Raw genomic sequence first — 20,840 nt, 5'->3', positions numbered from 1 at the left:
TAGGTTCCAGTCTGTACAGACCTGTGGTGTTAAGGAACTTTAGTGTACAGACTTAGCGATTATTATCATCTTGAAACTGAATGGTTTTTGAACAATTTGTGCCCGGATCCAATGCTCGTCTATCTTCGGGCTGAGGATCTGAGGAGTTGTTAGGAAGAAATTTTGAAAATAAACATATGCGTCTTTTATGTGGTTGATACACAGGATCTGTATTACCAATAATGTGAAATCCTGTGAGTTAAGCTATTCCTGTAGCTAGAAAGAACATGTGCTCTTTATTGAGTCAAAGCCCCATGGACCAGTTAATAATATTCTTATCTATTTGTAGATGGAGCCCCAATGGCGCTAAAAAAAAATCAAACGCCATTTTGCTGTATATGTGGCGTTCACTTTCTGTGTCGATTGATATTGTAGTCCATTCCTGTTTGGAAGGGCTAGTTGTTCCGTCGATCCGCGGTCCTATTTCTATGTTGAGTAATATGGTCCATCGTTGCTGTTTATCGAATGCCACGCCACTTCGTGGGAAAGAGATGGCGCGTAATTTGGTGTATATAAGCTACGCAGATACTTCATACCACGTTTCTTGTTGAAGACGACCGGAACTGCACGCGGGACGCTTGGCGCATTTTAACTTGAGGTATGTTCGTATTTTAGAAGGCACGAGTACGGAATGCTCAGTATTGTCCATTTATTAAATGTAAGCCGGTGAAATTTCTTTTCACAGAGGATGGACACAAAGAAACTGGAGAGACTGGATACAGCTCTCAGGCCATGAGTTCGTCAAAATAGAGAAAAATGTAAGTATAGTCTTAGCCATCCCATTGAGATGTCTGTAGAGCCCTTAGATGATCAGAGTAGCGAGACTAATTGGTATCTTTTGGTCTATCTCTAATCCCTTAGTGCCCTATGAGTACGGGAACGTGTGGGGATTTTTAATACACGTCTGGGACCTGGCTCTGTACCGCGTGCATATGAACCATACATTATGGCTTTTAAGTGAGTATAGAATATTGAGCCTTATAAACACTACGTGAGTAATAAAATGCAGTGAAGATTACTTAGGTGAGAGAGAGATACATAGATATATTTGTCTTGCAGGCTTCGCTCCTTTCAATTGCTCATAAATAAACAACTACATCTCCTATTCGTATGAGGGATAGCGAGACACGAAAAGGATGTAAGTAGTACATCTTTGTACGCGCAAATAAAAGCGGTAACTGAAACAATGAAATAGACAACTAATGTCGAATTCTCTTTGTGATTTTAGACTCTTATATCTATCCATTTCCGGCTGACAATATATAGTTAGAGGACGAACATTTAAACAAGGTATATACACAGATAGCCTTACAAATTTTTCCGAAATAGGGCTTAAAAATATATATAATTATGCCCTTTTTATTGTGTATTACAGTGACTAATCTGTGGTCCATGCAGACACCGTCTGTTTTGAGAAATACGATTTTTATAACGAGGAAGGAGGCGTTATTCCCCTACCTAGAAGGCAGGCTTTCTACAAAGGTTTGTGATCGGCAATAGTTACTGTTCGCAAATTGGGATGGGCTGAATGTATAGGCTATTATCTTTTCCCTAGCCAGAATGACCCATACCTAAATTGGGACTTCGAGAAGATATATGCCCTGTGTAGTAAACCACTAGCTAGTATGAACCATACCTAATGAATAAGACCAACAGATTAACATGCCTTCTGACCTGCACGAAATATAATGAAGTGTAAGAAATTGGTAACTGTAAAAGATCTGTTTACGGAGAAGGATGATTTGACTTTTCTACTAAACCATTTGCCATGATTATTATTATACTCTAACTACTGCAATTAACACGTCCATCTGATCTGTATTACGAACAATGAATAAGCGGCAGGTTTACACATCTATGATTATTATGTTCATAGCTACAAATGTTAATACGATCCACTCTTATGGACCTTGGAAAAAAGCGTTTAAAACAAAGGGAGAAGTACAAAACACACTGATCAAGGAGTATTCTGACTGTTGCTGAATATTCCTTATTATGTACCTCCCTTTTTAGCTTTAGGAAATGTATTGAATGGATTTATGTATATGATTTGTTCCTTTCTTATATTGTCTGTGTTCCCAAGTTTTATATATTTTTTAATATGCTTCCTTTAAAATTGTTTTTAAATACATAAATAAACTGTGCATACTGAATTTATTTGTTTTTATAGAATTTTGTTATTTACTGCATTGCTCAGAGTGATAGGTCTTTATGTCTGAAAAATTTCTGTCTATTTGTCTGTATTAGTTGTTGTCTTTACATTAAGGTGCCCAAAGGGAATTTCTATTTGACACAAAGGCACTTAGATATTGTAAGTGCTATGTAAAGTGTATTGAGTGAGTGTGAGTAGGGTCAGGAGTGATATAGAAAAGTTAAAAATAGTGTGGCGGAGACAATCTAGCTTAACAATGGGCAAGTTCTCCTGGTGTTGTCAACATGTTTCGAGGCTGACTGCTATGTGTATATACAGGTGAATGGAAAATAGATTATAATACTACTGCAAAAAGGCATTCAATATTGAACAGCAAACAAATACTTTTCTAATCAATTTGGTTATGATCCCCACATGGAAACATACTATGACACAAGATTATCACAAAACACCACAGTTAAGACCTAATCCTAACAATATCTGTGCCGGCATGTTCATTTTCAATTAAACAGCTACACACAGAGCTGTAATTCAGTGGGTAACTACATAACCTAATAACAGCATTGAGAAATGTAGGGAAAGACTGAACATTTCACAAAGGTGCAGCGGCAATGCACATTGGACAAAAAACAAAAAGACGGTCCTACTTAGATTAGGAAAAATAGTTCTGCGAAGCTGCTAGGCTTGCATGCTATTCGTTGAGACTTCTCCATTTAAGGCATGATAGACTTTCAAGTCAGAAAATCGACTTGTAAAAACAGCCTTCGATAGCTGCTATGATGCCTACAGGCCGAGATGACGCAGAAAAACAGATAAACCCGATGGAAACCATCTTGGAGGTAAAAAGTAGAAATGTAATATCCTTGCGATTGTTGGAGTTCTAAGGAGGCATTAAAGCAATACCATCCTGGGGGCAACAATAGCTCAATGGACAGCAACTACACACTTTTAATACAAATCCTGAAAAATCCTCATCAAAGAAACCTTGATAAAAAGATAACGGTTACCAAATGATATACTAGGATACAGAGATTTTGGTTACTAACGGTATATCAATTCTATACAAGATAAAAATACACAAATGCAACATATAAATGATAGATTTCTTAAAATCAAATCATTTCCATGTGATCATTTAGACTAGTAAATTAGAAATTGTTCAATTTTTTACCCCAATGATCATGCCACTTCATCTGACAAACGTTTCGGTCACGTTCTTTGAAGTGTTTAGCTACTGTTGTCTTATTAATATTACCGGTATATTAACTTTGTGAACATTAAGTCTAATGAGTAACTATGGATGAGTGTCAGTGTGTAACCGGATGTACAGGTGTATGAGTACATATGGTGAGTGAGTACATGTATGAGTGACTGTACAGGACTGTTGGTGAATGAGTGGATGTGTGTGTAGATATTGGAATTACTGAATAGGTGTGTTGGAAGTGGTATTGGTATGTTCATTGTTTTGAAAATGTTAGTTTCTATTTTTGAGTGTGTGTATATCAAAGGTTATATTAGGGTGAGAGGAGGTCTGAAACTATCACAAAGATGATGTAATTTGAGATGTCATGAGTGATGTCACTGACCATGTCATAAGTGATGTAATATGTGACTAATCAGCAGCGAATTGTGGAAATGCCAGTTAAAGTTAGCTGAACTAACTATAACAGGGGAATTTCAATGGTTTTGTAAGAGTGAAATGTCCAACTAACTACAACGCCCCTGAAACCTATGGTTTTTTAGTGAATTTCTAAGGTTTTTTAAATGCTAATTTCGAACTATAACGTGCCTGAAACCTATGGTTTTTTCAGTGAATTTTTAAGGTTTTTTAAATGCTAATTTGTAACTAGAACGTGCCTGAAACCTATATTTCTTCAGTTAATTTCAAAGGTTTTTTAAATGCTAGATTCTAACTATGCCTACAGAGGTAGGACATGTGAAGAAAGAAGAAAAAACACACAGAAAGAAGAAAAGTAAATGCAGAAAGAAGCAACAGAAATCTTCAAAGACGAAGAAAAGTGCAGGAAGAAGGAAGACGTGCAGAAAGAACAAACAGAGGAGCAGAAAGAGGCCTAGTTGCAAAATCACCCTGTACCCTCAACTTTTTTCGATGGGTACTGGTGGTAACTGAAGTTGACTAATCATTCCTAGAGCCAGTGCTCTGCTAAAAGATACTTAGAATACAGTTAAAACACCTACATACACTAGGGAACACTATGCGTTGGGGTACCCCTGTGATTACCATGGCCTCCTCTGTAAGACCCTAGTACATAATGGGGCAGGGGGATTAAAACTACCTCTTAAAACACACCACAGGACGCGTTTGCACACTTGTGAAGGAAGGGCGGACTGAGCTGACGTGTGCAAACACGCCCTGTGGCCGTTTTAATTTGGGGGATAAAGTCCCCCTGAATCCTGAGTGTCCCTTGGGTCCAACTAGCCCACCAGGTACCTAGCGCCACAGAGCTGCGTTTCAGAGAGGTGTAAAAAGGGGCACGGCCTGGACCACCTTTCTGCAATGCAGCGCAGTAGCGCTTACTGGAAGCACCTGGTGGACTAGTTGGCCCCCAGGGGTCCTCAGGATTGAAGTGGAATTATTCCCCAACTTAAAACACGCCACAGGTCTTGTTTGCACACGTCACCTCAGGCCCCATCCCTTCCCTTCACCACTGTGTAAACGCGCCCTGTGCCAGTTTTAAGTTGGGAGATTAAGTCCCCTTCAATCCTGAGGGTCCCTGGGGTCCAATTAGCCCACTAGGTACCTCCAGTAAGTGCCACAGAGCTGCGTTGCAGAGAGGTGTAAAAAGGGGCGTGAACTCTGAACACATCTGCAACGCAGCTCCCTAGCACATACTGGAGGTACCTGGTTGGCTAGTTGGCCCTCAGGGACCCTCGGTATTGAAGGGGAATTAATTCCCCAACTTATAACTCGCCAGGGGGTGCGTTTGCAAAGTGGTGAACGTAGGGGCGGGGCCTGAGGTGATATGTGTGCATGTTGGGGATTTAATTCCTCTTCAATCCTGAGGGTCCCTGGGGACAAGGCATCCCACCAGGTACCTACAATATGTGCCAGGGAGCTATGTTGCAGAGGTGTTCAGAGGCCACGCCCCTTTTTACAACACTCTGCACCGCAGCTCTGTGGCGCTTATTGGAGGTACCTGGTGGGCTAGTTGGCCCCCAGGGGACTTCAGGATTGAAGAGGAATTAATTTCCCAACTTAAAACGCGCCACAGGGCGTGTTTGCAAACATGCCACCTCAGGCCCGCCCCCTACCTTCACTACTGTGCAAACGCGCCCCCTGGCGCGTTTTAAGTTGGGGATTAAGTCCCCTTGAATCCTGAGGGTCCCTGGGGTGCAACTAGCCCACCAGGTACTTCCATTAAGCGCCACAGTAAAAGAATGTACTGACCCCTCTGAATACATGTCCTCATGGTCTGGAGACTGTTGAGGCGTAGGTGTATGTGGTATTGGAGTAGGAGTAATCCTAAGTGGACAGGTGGCTTTAGGCTCCTGTTTTCTTTTCTTTGCAGGAATTGCATGGATGTATAGTAAGTATTCTTTCTGTATCTGGATGAATTACTAGATGTTCTGTCTATTATCCAGTTGCTGTTGCAATTTTTCAAAGACTGGTTGAACATCCTCTGAAGAATGTTCAGCAACACGCTTTCTAGACTCTGATTTTTGGGATCTGAGGCTTTAGATTTAGAAGTCTGAACGCTTATTCGGATCCGAAGGTTTGGTTCCCCGAAGTTTCGATTTGTCTCCTGTGGATGCTTTCAGCTCTGAAGACTTTTTCGATTCTGAGGTGGAGTGTTTTTGATCAATAGTCTTTAACTGTTTTTTTTTTTTAGCTTCCTTGATAAGTCGTTCGATGACAACCATGACCCTAGGGCAGTGGAGGCCCAACAGCAGCCGTTTGTACCTTGAGTGTCAGTTTTGGGGCCATTTTCTCACGTTTTGTTGCCCAGGTGTACTGGTTTCTGCATCGGAGTTCCGAGCTTTGTTCTTGAGAAAGTACCCTCATCTGCAGCCGACAGATGTGCCTCCATTTCTATTTCCGGTTCCTCCGAAGCAAAAAGAGCCAGAGTATCATCGATGCTGCATCGAGACGTTTGCATTCTTCTTGCTTACAGTCTCAAAGAGTCTTCTTTGACCTGAAGGATTTACAGGCCTCACAGGTTTGCCCTTGATGATCCGATGAGAGGCAGGAATTACACACCTTGTGTAAATCAGTGTGTGGGAACTTCGAATGCCACAAAGGCAGAATTTAAAAGGTGTCCGTTCCATACCCTTCAATAATTTTGGTTCAAGAAGAAAATCGAAGAGAATTTCTGAACATAAGGGCGTAATAGAACCGAATACTGCACACTATTCCAGATGGTTTTCTTTGGAAAAGGTTAAGTTGGTGTCCTAATGTGCCTGTGAGTGGCATTTTGGGGACAAGAATGCTTTGGACTTGGTGACGAGACAGTTCGACAAATAACTCTAGGCTGTTTTGTGTTTCTCTTTAGCGTTTCTTCCTGTTTTGCCGCCCCCCTCGCCCTTCCAGGTTCCACAGTGGAGGTAATCTCCATTAAAAAAAGACAAGTTTTGAACCAGACTACAAACTTTTCAGGTAATTTAGCAATAACTTTTGAAAGTTTATGAAATAACACTGCATTGAATTCAATTACCAATCAAATTGGTACGTAGGTTTGTTTGGTGATAATTAAAACATCAAATTCAACAGTAGCACAGCTGCACTCAGTATTACCTGGCAAACTATTCAGTTGTTAGCAGCAGCCAACAACACATCACAGACATTTGCAAAGAAAGAGTAAACTTGAGCTGACCTCTTTCATCTAGGAGACTTAATGGACATTGCTCAAGTAGTTTGCCGTTCTAGCTGCCACCTATAAATCTGGTCAGTTTGTGGTACGACACACCTTGTTCCATTGAGGCTGGTGCCTCAAAAAAAATGCAGAGTTTGAGGTACACTGTCAACAGAAAGACTTCATGCATCAAGAACCCTTGGTGCGGATCTGTTTAGACATTCAGTAAAAAATGGAAAACCATTACTATTTAAGCCAATTGAGCACTACTTGTGACTAGCCTATAAATCATAAGAGGGTAAAAAAATCTTTACCGAACTTAGCAGATCCCAAAACAATAAGATTGAGCTGTAGGGTGTGAAATATTACAAATGCAAGTTCCTACACAGCCAAGTTATTCAACACAAAGGGCCAGATGTAAGTAATCCTATTTTACCGATTCTAAAATACCGAATTTTACTGATTCGGTATTTCAGAATCGGTAAATGGGATGTAGCTAATTATTCAGTAAATTTTACCGAATCTGTAGGATTCGGTATTACCGATTCGGTATTTAAAGAATCGGTAAATACCGATTCTGTATTTACCGAATAAGTAATTCCCATTCATTCCTATGGGCCTGGAGGCCCATAGAAATGATTGGGAATTACCGATTCGGTATTTACCAAATCGGTAATAGAGGGACCATGTTCAAGGGTGGCAGGGTGTTACATTGACATCCTGTTGCACCCCTGAATAGTGCATGGGTGCACATGTGGCACACATACAAGCCCTAAGGGCATGTAGTTTGCCACATGGAACAGTAAAAAAAGCACAACATTTCTTTTTATTAAGGTTTTCGATATTTACCACCAACCATTATTTGGTGGTAAATACCGAATCTTCACTGTGCAATGCACTCATATGGCTGAGATACCCGCCACCCCCTCTCAACACAATCCCCAAGAATGGGAAACCGGAAACAGTTCTGAACTTTTGGAAGACGGGAGGGAGTGACCCTCCCGGCCGTATTTATTAAAATATGAAACAAAATTAAAACATTAAAATAACAGTTTCATATTATGTACAATTTCATTACCACATTGCGATGTTATGGCTAACCTTAACATATTCTCTAATACAAAGGTTCTCCTAGCCGAACTAACATCCTACAAAACATTTAACTTGAAATTTTGAAATTGTACATCCTAACGTTTAAGGGCCAACGGCAAGGTCGTAACCGGTGTCAAGATCCCTAAACCAGAAATATCCCCCTCACTTGTGAGGGGCGACCGCACAGAGGTGTACCTCGAGTGCAACTACCAATTTCCCTTGACTTGACGGGGGCCCCAATAAACTCGACGCCACTTAAAGGTCGTCCGAGGACTCGTGTGAGGTATCTAGAAGGTAGCGTAGACCCCCCCCCAAACCCCACACAACTTACCACATCTGCCGTCGCAGATGACCTGGCCCCGGGAAATTCTCCAGGAGGGGGCTGTAGCCCCTCCTACCCAGGAAGGGGCCTTGACCGCCTTTCCTTTCCTTTCGGCGGCCCATCCTTAGAAGGGACCGCCTACCCCGTTGAGGGGCCAATGGCCACCTCCCTCGAGCGCTCCAATCCGTAATGGGTGACGCCCACTCATAGGGATCTTCCAATTAGTGCTCACCGATCATGACCTTACCGCCCGACCAAAATAAATACGACAGTTCTAAACTAAATGACTAATTTACTAAAAGACAGTAAAAACAACAACTTTATTAATAACATGCTACTGATCAACACTAGAGAAGGATAACTTTATTTGCAAAACATACCACAAATTGACCATTCTTTATTGCATATTCAAAATTATCACGATAATAATCCGAACCTGTAAACAAAATTAGAGTTACCACATCAAACTTTATTCAAAACCACTTGCTGTCCTCAGGGGCTGGTGGGTGGGTCAAAAATGGCTCTTCGTTCCGTCTCGAGCTCACGTGCAGCGAGGTGGTGCAGCTTCAGAGCACAGGAACAAGAGGATGCTTCCTTGGCTTGTTGCTCCTTTTATCCGTCTTCAGGGCGGGCGTAAACCCGCCCCGGCCTGCCCCGAGGGCGTGGCCGGCCGCGTCAGTGTCTAGGCCAGCCCACTCCAGGGCGGGAAAAAGGCGCGCCCCGGCTACGCCACTTCGGGCATACCAGCCGAGACTCGCCCCCCGCCCAAGATGGCTTCCCGGGGGGATCGTGGTACTCCACCATACGTTCGGGGGGACCGAATGGTCGCCCCTTTCCATATGGCTGAGATACCCGCCACCCCCTCTCAACACAATCCCCAAGGATGGGAAACCGGAAACAGTTCTGAACTTTTGGAAGACGGGAGGGAGTGACCCTCCCGGCCGTATTTATTAAAATATGAAACAAATTAAAACATTAAAATAACAGTTTCATATTATGTACAATTTCATTACCACATTGCGATGTTATGGCTAACCTTAGCATATTCTCTAATACAAAGGTTCTCCTAGCCGAACTAACATCCTACAAAACATTTAACTTGAAATTTTGAAATTGTACATCCTAACGTTTAAGGGCCAACGGCAAGGTCGTAACCGGTGTCAAGATCCCTAAACCAGAAATATCCCCCTCACTTGTGAGGGGCGACCGCACAGAGGTGTACCTCGAGTGCAACTACCAATTTCCCTTGACTTGACGGGGGCCCCAATAAACTCGACGCCACTTAAAGGTCGTCCGAGGACTCGTGTGAGGTATCTAGAAGGTAGCGTAGACCCCCCCCCAAACCCCACACAACTTACCACATCTGCCGTCGCAGATGACCTGGCCCCGGGAAATTCTCCAGGAGGGGGCTGTAGCCCCTCCTACCCAGGAAGGGGCCTTGACCGCCTTTCCTTTCCTTTCGGCGGCCCATCCTTAGAAGGGACCGCCTACCCCGTTGAGGGGCCAATGGCCACCTCCCTCGAGCGCTCCCATCCGTAATGGGTGACGCCCACTCATAGGGATCTTCTAATTAGTGCTCACCGATCATGACCTTACCGCCACAGGCCGGATAGTTGACCGGCTATCCGGACCCCCCACAACACTCCTACCTAAAGGTCATGTCTTAAAGTCTTTAGCCAAGCTACACAGTCTCCTATGAGTAACTCGTTCCCCACCCGGGACAAATGAACACCATCCCCCAAATACATACTGTCACCCGTAATACAACCATGCGAAATAGAATGCAGTGTATTGGAACGGAACAATCGACTCACTTTGTTATTAATTTTTCTTACTGAATGATTCAGAGCAGAAACAGAAATAGCCCCCCGCCATACTTTCCGTGGGATCATATGTGACCATGCAATCGTGCACCCTGGAACTCTCCTCGCCAACCAACTTACAGTGGAAAGCATCGCCTCAAGGAGAAGTCGTCTACCAGTGGTGACCAAATCATTGCCCCCAAGATGTACTATGACTATAGCCGGCGGTGACCTTGTCCGCCCTAGCAAACCCTCAAAGAATGATTGAAACTGGTCAATACAGAGTCCGCCCTTTCCGTAGAAGGACACACTGTACCCGTATTCCCCAGCTACGTGAATCATGTCACCTGCTTTGAATACGTCCGCGGCACGCCTCACGTATGAGTGGCCCACGACCCACACCTCCTTTTTCACAGCCGGTGAAGTCTGACCGCTGGCCCGGTGTTGGGTCGACTGCATAGTCCGCCCCGCCTCGTAGGCTTGCGCAACTGAAACCAAACAAAAACAAGAAGCGTGAGTACATCATTACAGCTTCACAACATGTGCAACCGCACATACCTCTTATAACAATTGGAGGACCAACGCCCCACACGTTTAACTTGTTCAACATTCAGACCCCTGGCTGTAGCCTCTGTAGCAGCCCCTATCCGAAAGGAATGGGTCCCAAACTCGCCCGGGTTCAAGCCCGCAGCAGTAATCGACATCGCAAGCACCCGCTGAAACTGAAACCTCGTCAGTGGGGTGGCGTCAGCGTGTCTCAACAAGGTCCCCCCCCATGATGCCACCCTTTGTGCTAAATATTCCTCTACACAACTCACCGGGCACATGGAGGACCCGGGGATCCTTTGTATTATTATGCAATCACCCATCGCACCCTGGTCGGTCTTGGACCTGACGAACGAGACAGTCATTGTCTCCCCTCTGATCTGAACGTGCTCTTGGCACAGTCCCCCCATCACGTCCTGCTTGTTCCTCGCCACTAATTCGCTTACCCGCATAGCCCCATGGAATGCCAGCGTAAAAGCGGCTCGGAATAACACTGTTTCATACTGGGATGAACATGTTGCAGGGAGTCTAGATAACAACAGGGCCAACCTATCCAGACCTATCGGGCGCCTTTCATCTACTCTGCGACCCTCAAGGCGTTGCCACCCACGTAGCGCTTTTTGCACAACGAAAGACGCTGTCGGGTCCTGGATCCCATGAGCCCTAGCCACAAAGGAAATGGCGGCCCGATGCCTCTGGGCCGTAGCCACTGATTTGCCTGCCTGCCGTAACGACAGCAGGAATTTCACTACCAACTCCTCCTGGCCCCAAAGCTCCCCTCTAGCCGCCCCCAAAAAGGCCCAATAGGAACGGAACGCCCCTTCATATGCCTTCCTCGTCCTGGGTGCTAAACTCTCTCCCACGAGGTCCTGTAATTCGGGGCACCGAGAGACCAGAGAGCTTCGGGAAAGGGTGCTGCCACCGGGTCCGCTGTGGGCAGAAAACCCCAGAAGGCCTGCATACGAAAACGAGAAAGCGCATCAGCCGCCTGGTTCATCACCCCCGGGACATGTCTTGCCTTAAATAGTACATTCAATTGCATACACAATAACACAATTTCCTTGAGCAATCTCAGAATCCACTTGCATCGTGCTGCCTGGCTATTGATACACTCAACAACGGTCATGTTATCAGACCAGAATACCACAGAGTGATCTCTGAACCCCTCGGGCCAAGTTCTCAGGGCCACCAGAATGGGAAAAAGTTCTAGGAAAGCAATGTTACTTGTCAGACCACTATCATGCCACCATGACGGCCATCTTTGTGCCGACCACTGAGTGCCGAATATGGCACCAAAACCAATGCTCCCTGCCGAATCTGTCCACAGCCCCAGCTCCTCAGAGGACACGGCCGGTTTGTTCCAGACAATTCGACCATTGAAATCCGCCAGAAATGCCAACCAAATGCGCATGTCCTGGCGAACCTCTGCCGAGAGCCTTGTGCGATGATGGCCCTCCTTCAGGCCGACCATGGCTTGAGCGATCGAGCGAGAAAAGGGGCGGGCCATCGGTATAACTCTTAGGGCAAAATTCAACTGCCCCACCAATTGCTGTAATTGATGCAGCTTCACCTTAGGCTCACTTATACACATTTGCAGGGATGCCCTGAACCTTAACACTTTGTCACCTGGTAAACGAAAACAACCTTCTTCGGAATCGAGCTCGATCCCCAGAAACTCGAGGCAAGTCGAGGGACCCACAGTCTTACCTGGTGCCAATGGCACGCCAAACTGATTCATCAAGACACAAAATGCATTCAAAGCCTGTCCACATTCCGGATCCCCGGCTGCCCCAAGAAACAAAAAGTCATCGAGATAATGCATAACATGTTGAAACCCCGTCTTCTTTGTGAAGACCCATTGCAGGAAGCAACTGAACTTTTCGAAATAGGCACACGATATAGAGCACCCCATCGGCATACACCTATCCATGTAATAGTGACCCTGAAACATGAAACCAAGGAGACGCTGATCGTCTGGATGTACCGGGAGCAACCGGAACGCTGACTCGATATCAGATTTTGCCATCAGCGCACCGGGCCCCAGGCGATTCAATATGGCTACGGCCTCATCGAAGGATGCGTACCGCACCGAACACACTTCCGGGTCTATCGCATCGTTCACGGAAAGACCACGTGGGGCTGATAAATTATGTATCAGCCGAAACTCACCCGGGTCCTTCTTGGGGACCACCCCTAAAGGGGAACAAACAAAGTTAGCAACTGGTGGCACATTAAATGGACCGGCGACTCGACCTCGAGCCACCTCCTTCCCAATCTTTTCCTGTACCACGGTCGTATGCTGTAAGACCGATATCTGGTTTTTACATTTTGCTATACCCTGAAACTTCCCTACTGGGATGCGGAAACCATATAAAAATCCGTTCCGCAACACCCCAGCGGAAGCGTGATCCGGGTATTCGCTGAGCCAGGGAATCATTGCCATGGTATCAATCGGAGTAGGTAAAGGCGCCCCTTGGACTATGTCAGACCTGTTTGGCGCCTCCTCTACCCCCGTTATCACCCGTTTTGGTTCTGCACATGGACTCAGGATGGGATGATTGCCCACACCCCCCACATTCGTGCCTAAATTTGCATGACCCCTGGGGCCTAGTACATTTCCCCCTGTTAAAGTTCCAACAAACCCCCTTTTTACCTGTGTTGCCGATTGGCCTCGAGTGATTGTCGTTACTCGTACCTGATCGAAAGGGCGTCCCCGCATATTGGCGGGAGGATTCGCCAACGTTACTCCCTACCAATGGCACCTTCAACATACCAGAATCCTCCATTTTGGACCAGGACACAGAATCATAACAATCCCAAGTTAAGTTTTTATCATGCTCTTTCGCTTTTCTGAAAATATTATCGTAACAAAACCAATGGTTGCCCTCGTGAGATACTGAATACCCCATGATCCGTGACTGATAAATCGGCAATTCGGGCAGCAATTCGGGCCTACGTTCACCCAAGATGGATGTAAAAACCCCCCATGCTTTGCCCCAATTACCTATGTTTTCATTTACCTTAAAGGCGGCCATCTTTGCGCGCCAAACACTCGGATGCATAAGCTCCTTTTGGCTCTTAACATGCTCCATCTCATAATGGTCGGTAAGCAACGAGAAGATGTTTATATACTCCCCTGCCCATATCTTCTCTTTGATAGCCAGAGGGACATGTTGACCCAACTTTTCCCTTCGAGAGGGTGCCGACTCATCCCTCGCAATCGGCAATGGCCGCTTACCTGAACCGGAAGCTGTATCTGCGACTGGACCTGACCCAGGTGGTTTCTCTACTGCCGCAGCCGGCGATGGTGCCTTCGTCGCTTCCCTTGTTTCCCGCAGCTGCTTCATCAACACCTGCGCGTCGTCAGCCGTGGCGCCCTTGCTACCTTTACCCAACCACGCTGCTAATTGTGCTGCCAGCTCGGGCGGCATATCCTCCCCGGACACGGGGGTGACCACCACGGGAATCTGATTCCCTTCCTCCGGCACAGGGGTGGGTGCCTCGAGTGGAGTACAGGGAACTGGGACGTCTCCCCCAGCTGCTCCCCTTCTGGGCCTCTTGCCTTTTCCTCCTGGAGCTGCTCCTGCCAGAGGACGTTTCGGCCCCCCTTCCTCGTCTTTCTCCGCCATTCGCTTCTTTAGGTCGGTCACCTCTTTCATGAGAACACGCAGCATCTGGTCGGTAGTCATTCGCTTTCCCGCCTTCTTAGGCATTCTCCGACAGAGTATCTGCAAAACAAACAAGAAAGATTACAACGCTCAAAAATGGCTCTTCGTTCCGTCTCGAGCTCACGTGCAGCGAGGTGGTGCAGCTTCAGAGCACAGGAACAAGAGGATGCTTCCTTGGCTTGTTGCTCCTTTTATCCGTCTTCAGGGCGGGCGTAAACCCGCCCCGGCCTGCCCCGAGGGCGTGGCCGGCCGCGTCAGTGTCTAGGCCAGCCCACTCCAGGGCGGGAAAAAGGCGCGCCCCGGCTACGCCACTTCGGGCATACCAGCCGAGACTCGCCCCCCGCCCAAGATGGCTTCCCGGGGGGATCGTGGTACTCCACCATACGTTCGGGGGGACCGAATGGTCGCCCCTTTCCATTTGAGTGCTCCCTACATTTGAGTGCTCCTTACATTTCAGATTAGGTAATTTACCGATTCGGTATTTTAAGGAATCAGTAATTTACCAGTTCCTTAAATTACCGATTCGGTACCGAATCTGAAATGTAGCCACCTACATCCCAAATGCCAGTAACGGCCGAAATTCGGTAATTTCGGCCGTTACCGACTGGTATTGGGCCACCTACATCTGGCCCAAAATCTTTTTAATTAAGATTGCCTGCTTTCATGTTTTTCAATGCCTCAGATCAACATGCTTGTTGAGAAGCTCTCCATATTAGTAAGTGTGTTGAAGCTGGACTTCCTAAGAGATGAAGCACAAACGTTTTAAGAAGAATATCCCTACCACTCCAACTCCACCATGCCTGCTTTTCATGCGGGCATGCTGTAACACACTCCTATGAGCCCCATGTGCTAAAGTTTGGGTGGAAAGACCAGCTTAATTACCAAAAGGTTTGGACCAGACAGGAGGCTTTGCTACTACGAGTAAGGCTACGGGAGCTATAGTGGACCACAAAATATGAATGTACTCCACTAATCCAGTTATGTTGATCTTAATGCATTAAGAGAACAGGGAGACTGTCTTGTAGGTTTAGCATTAGTTATGTACCACCTCTGGGGCAAGACATATCTATATGCAAGGAATAAGGAAACACTGCTTTAAAGATCAGAAACAGGAAGCCTTATTTTGGACCACAGGGCTACTCTGGTATACAAGTTGTGAGGAGTTTGCCTAGGTTAGAGAGAAACAGGGGGACTAAAGAAAACTGGATTTCAATAAGACATTACCTCGGAGACATAAATCGGACAAAATTCAAATGGCGCAAACACATTGTTTTAATCAATTTACAACGGCCCTCAGAAGAGCAAAGTCTTGAAGCTAATAAAAACAGGAACTAAGGCAGTAGAATCAACTTGTTGTCTCAACGAGAGAGAGCAGCTGTCTACATTTCAGCCGCCAATCTGCTGTCAAAGCTTTGTTTTTTTTTAACATACTACATACATTTTGAAAGAGGAACTTACCATAGGAACCCCAATGGGAGTAGATGGAAGAAAGGAGTGCTCGCACATTTCAAGGTACTTTTCCGAATTTGTCTTTCCAAATAAAAGAGTAATCACAAAGCCTCTGTGGAGAAAACGTGGTTTTCAGAAAAAAAATTCAAGGAAAATATTTCAGCTTTGCTTAAGCATCTTTCGAGAGGACCTATTTGCATTATATAGTCTACTTATTTGGTTATTTACCTTAACAAAACACTTCATTCCAGTAAGTTACAAAACTGAGAACAATTAAATATGTGATAAACCAAAATCAGTAAGCAGAACCATTTGTTTTTAAAGGAACGAAATTTCGCCAGGAATAAAAACAAATACATAGCCTGCATCACATACATCCAAATAGGTCAACATACCAGTTAATTTCACTGCACTTTTGCCCCCTGTCTGTTTTGAGAACACATACTCCAATAACATCTTATCAATTACACATAGTTCCTTTGCACATATTCAGAACACATCAAATCTTTCGCCCGTATTTATATAGGATTAGTTCTGTTACATTTATCAGTCTATCACCTTAAATGGGCATTTCAGTTTTTAGTTCTGCAAAGCATTCATTCATTCAATGTGCATTGCAACTACTAGCCAAAACATTGTAATATATACAAATGCATCTTGTAAAGTATGAAGCGACTCTTCAAATTAGGTTATAAACTTCTAAGGTGGCCTGCAAAGTGGACAGATGTACACAAATATAATTTTGAATTCACATGCTGAACTGAAAGCAAGGCAATTTTTCCCCATCGCTCACCACACATAGATTTGAAAAAAGGAAATCAGATTAAGACAACTTTCAGTCCTGTACTATGGTGCAGCACGAGAGGGAATTCACAGTACGGCCCATAATATGAATTGGACAGAATTTGTTGAGGAATAGTGGTGGGCCGAAAGCAACAGAGCTCTTTATGTAGCTGGGTGAGTCATGCTACCTTGCTGCTCAGGTGGTTGGTGCCATTTATCTTCCCCCCCCCCCGCCCCCCCCCCCCCCATTCCCTGCCCCCTCCATCTCCATGGTGCTGTAGCGGCCTAGCAGGAGCTAGGATGTGCTATGCTTTTGCAAACAGTCCCTACTGTCTCCACAGCAGCAGTTTCACCAGATGCAGAGTGAAACCAGGTCCGGGGCCTATGGGGCAGGGTAAACAAACTTGGGATTGTGGGGTCCAGAATTTAAGATCCAGCAATTCCAGAGCCAGCTACACAGGTCTACTCAGAATTGTGAGCATCAGCCATCCACCCACAGTTGTTGCTTCAGGTGAACCACAGGCAGTAATACAGAGGACTCAATTTATCTTCCCTTGCGTCCCCTGAGATTTGGCATTGAAAGGGGTACAGGGGAACCTATTTATTGATGGGCACAACCTAGTGGTGAGCTACATGCTAAACAGAGGCCGATCCACAGAATGGGGGAAGTAGAAGGTCAGTGAGGAATCTACGATTATACACTACTTGTTCTTCTGATGGATGCTTTTAACATATTTGTCACCTTTAATGTAGATGCCAAAGCAATAACTCCCCAAGCTGAGGGGTCTGTGGAGTAGACTTAAATTTAAATGTCCTGCGAAACAGAGTGAAACAAGTTTATTTTCGCCAGCCTGGGCTGTCAAGACTGCAGTGCTTCATAAAATATGTACCATTGCCCACATCGCAGCATGGCAAATATCCAAGGACAGTGCCCTTTGCAGCAACAGAGTATATCGGGCATTGCCCAGGTGGATTGGTCTTTTCAGACCATGGAGGGGACATTTCTTGGCCAGTGTGTAGCAGATATTGATGCATAGGATAATCTGCCTCCAAAAGGGTTGACTTCTGCACAACCTTCTATTTCTTTGCTCAAGAAAACCCCACAAAGAGATGACAATCAGCTCGATTGTCATTGGAATGATTGATATAAGAATATTAAAACCCTTCTGGGGTCCAACTGACGAAATTTCCCCTCCTTTTTAGAGTGGTGGGGTGGTTCAACGGATGGTGGAAGAGTACCAGAATGCTCAACATGGAAAGTAGTCATAATACTAGGTAAAATAGGCCTCTCAAGTCTCAGCACTTATTCATCTGGGAAGAAGGTGGTGTGGGACTGTGGCACCTAATGTACCTGTCGTTCCTTCATGGAACAAGTTCACAACCACATTGAGAAAGACAGTTTTTCGAGTCAAGTGATGCAGCAAGCAACTATGCAGGCTCGAATGGTGTACACATAAGAAATGGTAGGACCAAGCTATGGTTCTAATGTGGCATATTGTGGTCATCATCAACATTATGTTGTACACATGAGAGAACGTGGCCATTCTTGGCAAAGCAATACAGGAGTATACAAGGCAAAATCTCTGCAAGTTATGCAACTCTTTTGAAAATCAGGTCTTTCGTCCTACTCTCTCATCAAATTATCAAGAGATTTAACTTTGACACAAATGCGCTACTGCAATAGTATCTATGCATGCTTACAAAAATGGCAAATTCAGAAACTGTAAATGGTACAAAAAACAAGCAGTGAGAATCTGCTTTACCTCTAGAAATCTGAACCCACCACACCTGCCCTGATGAATTTCCATGGGCTCTCAATTTGACACAGTATCCATTTTAAAACATGTACCGTACTCAAAGCTGTCCAACTACCTTCAAATTCTTCCCTCACCATACCAACCAATAGGAAATTTAAGATCAGCCAACGCATCTCAGCTCTTTCAACATTTGCGCAAAAGGCTTCACTATGGAGGCAAACTGTTTAACTTCCAGGGTCCACAACTTTGGAAGGACTCACCACTTAAAGTGAGAAATCAAAAATACTATCACCAGTTCAGGAACAACCTTAAAACCCTCCTGTTCAATGATGCATTCAAAGTATTCCCTTCTCAAAATCCACCTGTTAATATCAATAACTTCCCTTACACCTTGATTCTCATTGTTCAACCATCCTTATTAAAATGAACTATCTGTTTCTTTGTGCCAATTGTTTATCGTTTTCACGATCAATCCTCTTTTGCTTTTCCTGTTCCTTTTGCCTTGTTATTCGTATGTTTTAGTTTTCCTTTCTGTAGATCTGAAGTGGTTGCTAAGTGACATGTAAGCAAGTTATAAACCCGGACTGATGGACAGATATATAGTATATGCAGGCCTGATGAAAATGCCAAACTTATTTTTGGTAAACAAACACACTTACTACATATCCAACCTGATGTTTTTTTCAGAGGGATGTAGGGAAATTCGAGGAGCATGGTTACCAAGCTTAAAAGCATGTATTTTCTAGGAAAGAGTGTGCATTTTCAGAAATCGATAAACTGAGCTTAATTTCCAAAACAGTTCAAGCAGAAAGTTTAATGGCAATTATTACTCAGTTGGGGAGAGGATTTGCGGAATTCCTACTGATGTTTCAATTACATTTCTTGAGGACGTGCAGGAGGAGTGGTAATCCTGCATGTGGTGGCCACCGATGTAATCTTGCCTGAAGTGGCCACAATTTTAATACCGATAGTTTTCCTTTTTCGCACTGCCTTGTTTGTATTCATCAGAAGTAGCTCCTAGTACAGACAACGTCGGAGGCCTAAGCCAGGGTAATATGCTGAAGTGCATCAGAGCAAAAATTACAATCATAGGACGAAGGTAGAATGGGGTGACTAACAGTTTATATGGAATAGGTCGTGGTTATTCTACATTAAGGCATTCCTCTCTACCTTCGGTCCAACTACTCTTACTTATTTTCTACAGTAAAATATACGTGGATTTCTAAAAATGCCAGAATAGTATAATCATTGCTTACGCACAAATTATACAATATTCCTTTCATGTTAAATTAGTTTTTAAAAAGTCAATCATTAGTAAAAAAAAAATAGGTCACCAGTTTTAGCATTAAATGAGACGTCAACTTGAATTTTAAACAATAACAAAAATGAATCTTAGCAGATGCTACAGTAATACATGTATTATATATTGGTACCATTAGACACAGTGAACTAATACAAATCACTTAATTAGCAAATAAAGAGTAGTCTTGCAACTTTTGATCGAGACTGAAATGTACTTACCCGATAACAAAACAGAGAATATAAAAGGCCAAGTAAAATATTGCAAAGGGTCCAAACGTAATAAGAAACAGAACACCACCAAGAAATCCCCATCCCCATATGGAAAGACTGGCCTGGAACAAACAAAACAAAACAAATGTTTAACAAACAGTACAACTGAAAAAACATACAAGTCGTTGAAACGCTTTACGATGCATAGGTTTACCAAACTCAAACATAAAATACAGTCAGGCTTTGTGTCTGTTTAGGAGTATTCATAATTTATTTGTTCTAACTATTTTAAGTAACGCATACCATTAAAGTATTTCTCTACTTCTTTAATGTATGTATGTATGTATGTATGTATGTATGTATGCATTCCACATATTGCACAGAAGACTGCTCCATTGTGGGGACTCAAGTTCACTTGGGGAAATATTTGCACCCCACCAGTCTGGCAACCACCACTGTGACAGAGGGTAATTAAAGTAGACAAAGTGGTTTGCCATGAACAACATCAGTGAAGAAGATAAAACGTGATATTCCTCAAAGTGACCACCATCTTGAAGATCTGGTTTTTCATTCACAGGCACGTTGACTATAATTGGAAAAGATCAATAAGAAACGCACAACCCTCAAAAGACACTAGATTAATCATCTGTATGCACGAGAAAAATCTCAAGTTAAGATTGCAAGGCTTTCTATATAATCACAGTATGTAAATACAACCTCAGACTAACACCTTCACATCTTGCAAAATCAGTTAATCGAAGCATGATCTGATCACAAGAATATAGAATAATAAATACAGTCCAGGGGTGGATAAAGGATGATTCACCTGACTATTAGCCGACTTGTATGAATGGTGGCTAAATTATTGGCCTAACCAGGTGAAGCCCGCTGGAATGTCCAACAAGGA

At 44.2% G+C, this 20,840-nt stretch overlaps 1 protein-coding gene across 10 annotated transcripts in view; it reads right to left on the bottom strand.

Moving 5' to 3' along the window:
- The window catches only part of SNX13 (sorting nexin 13), a 598,803-nt gene that overhangs the window by 463,686 nt on the left and 114,277 nt on the right, over positions 1-20,840 (bottom strand). For all 10 annotated transcript variants that reach the window (XM_086941899.1, XM_086941902.1, XM_086941894.1 and 7 more), the window contains 2 exons: positions 19,943-20,055; positions 15,891-15,993 (listed from right to left, as the gene is read on the bottom strand). In XM_086941899.1, coding sequence (XP_086798025.1) covers positions 15,891-15,993; positions 19,943-20,055 — 216 coding nt within the window. The remainder of the gene's footprint in view (positions 1-15,890; positions 15,994-19,942; positions 20,056-20,840) is intronic.

The sequence above is a fragment of the Lissotriton vulgaris genome, chromosome 10 (genome assembly GCF_964263255.1).
Source record: "Lissotriton vulgaris chromosome 10, aLisVul1.2, whole genome shotgun sequence".
NCBI lineage: Eukaryota > Metazoa > Chordata > Amphibia > Caudata > Salamandridae > Lissotriton > Lissotriton vulgaris.
Note: the sequence above shows the minus strand (reverse complement) of the source record. Positions and strands in the feature narration are given on the sequence as shown.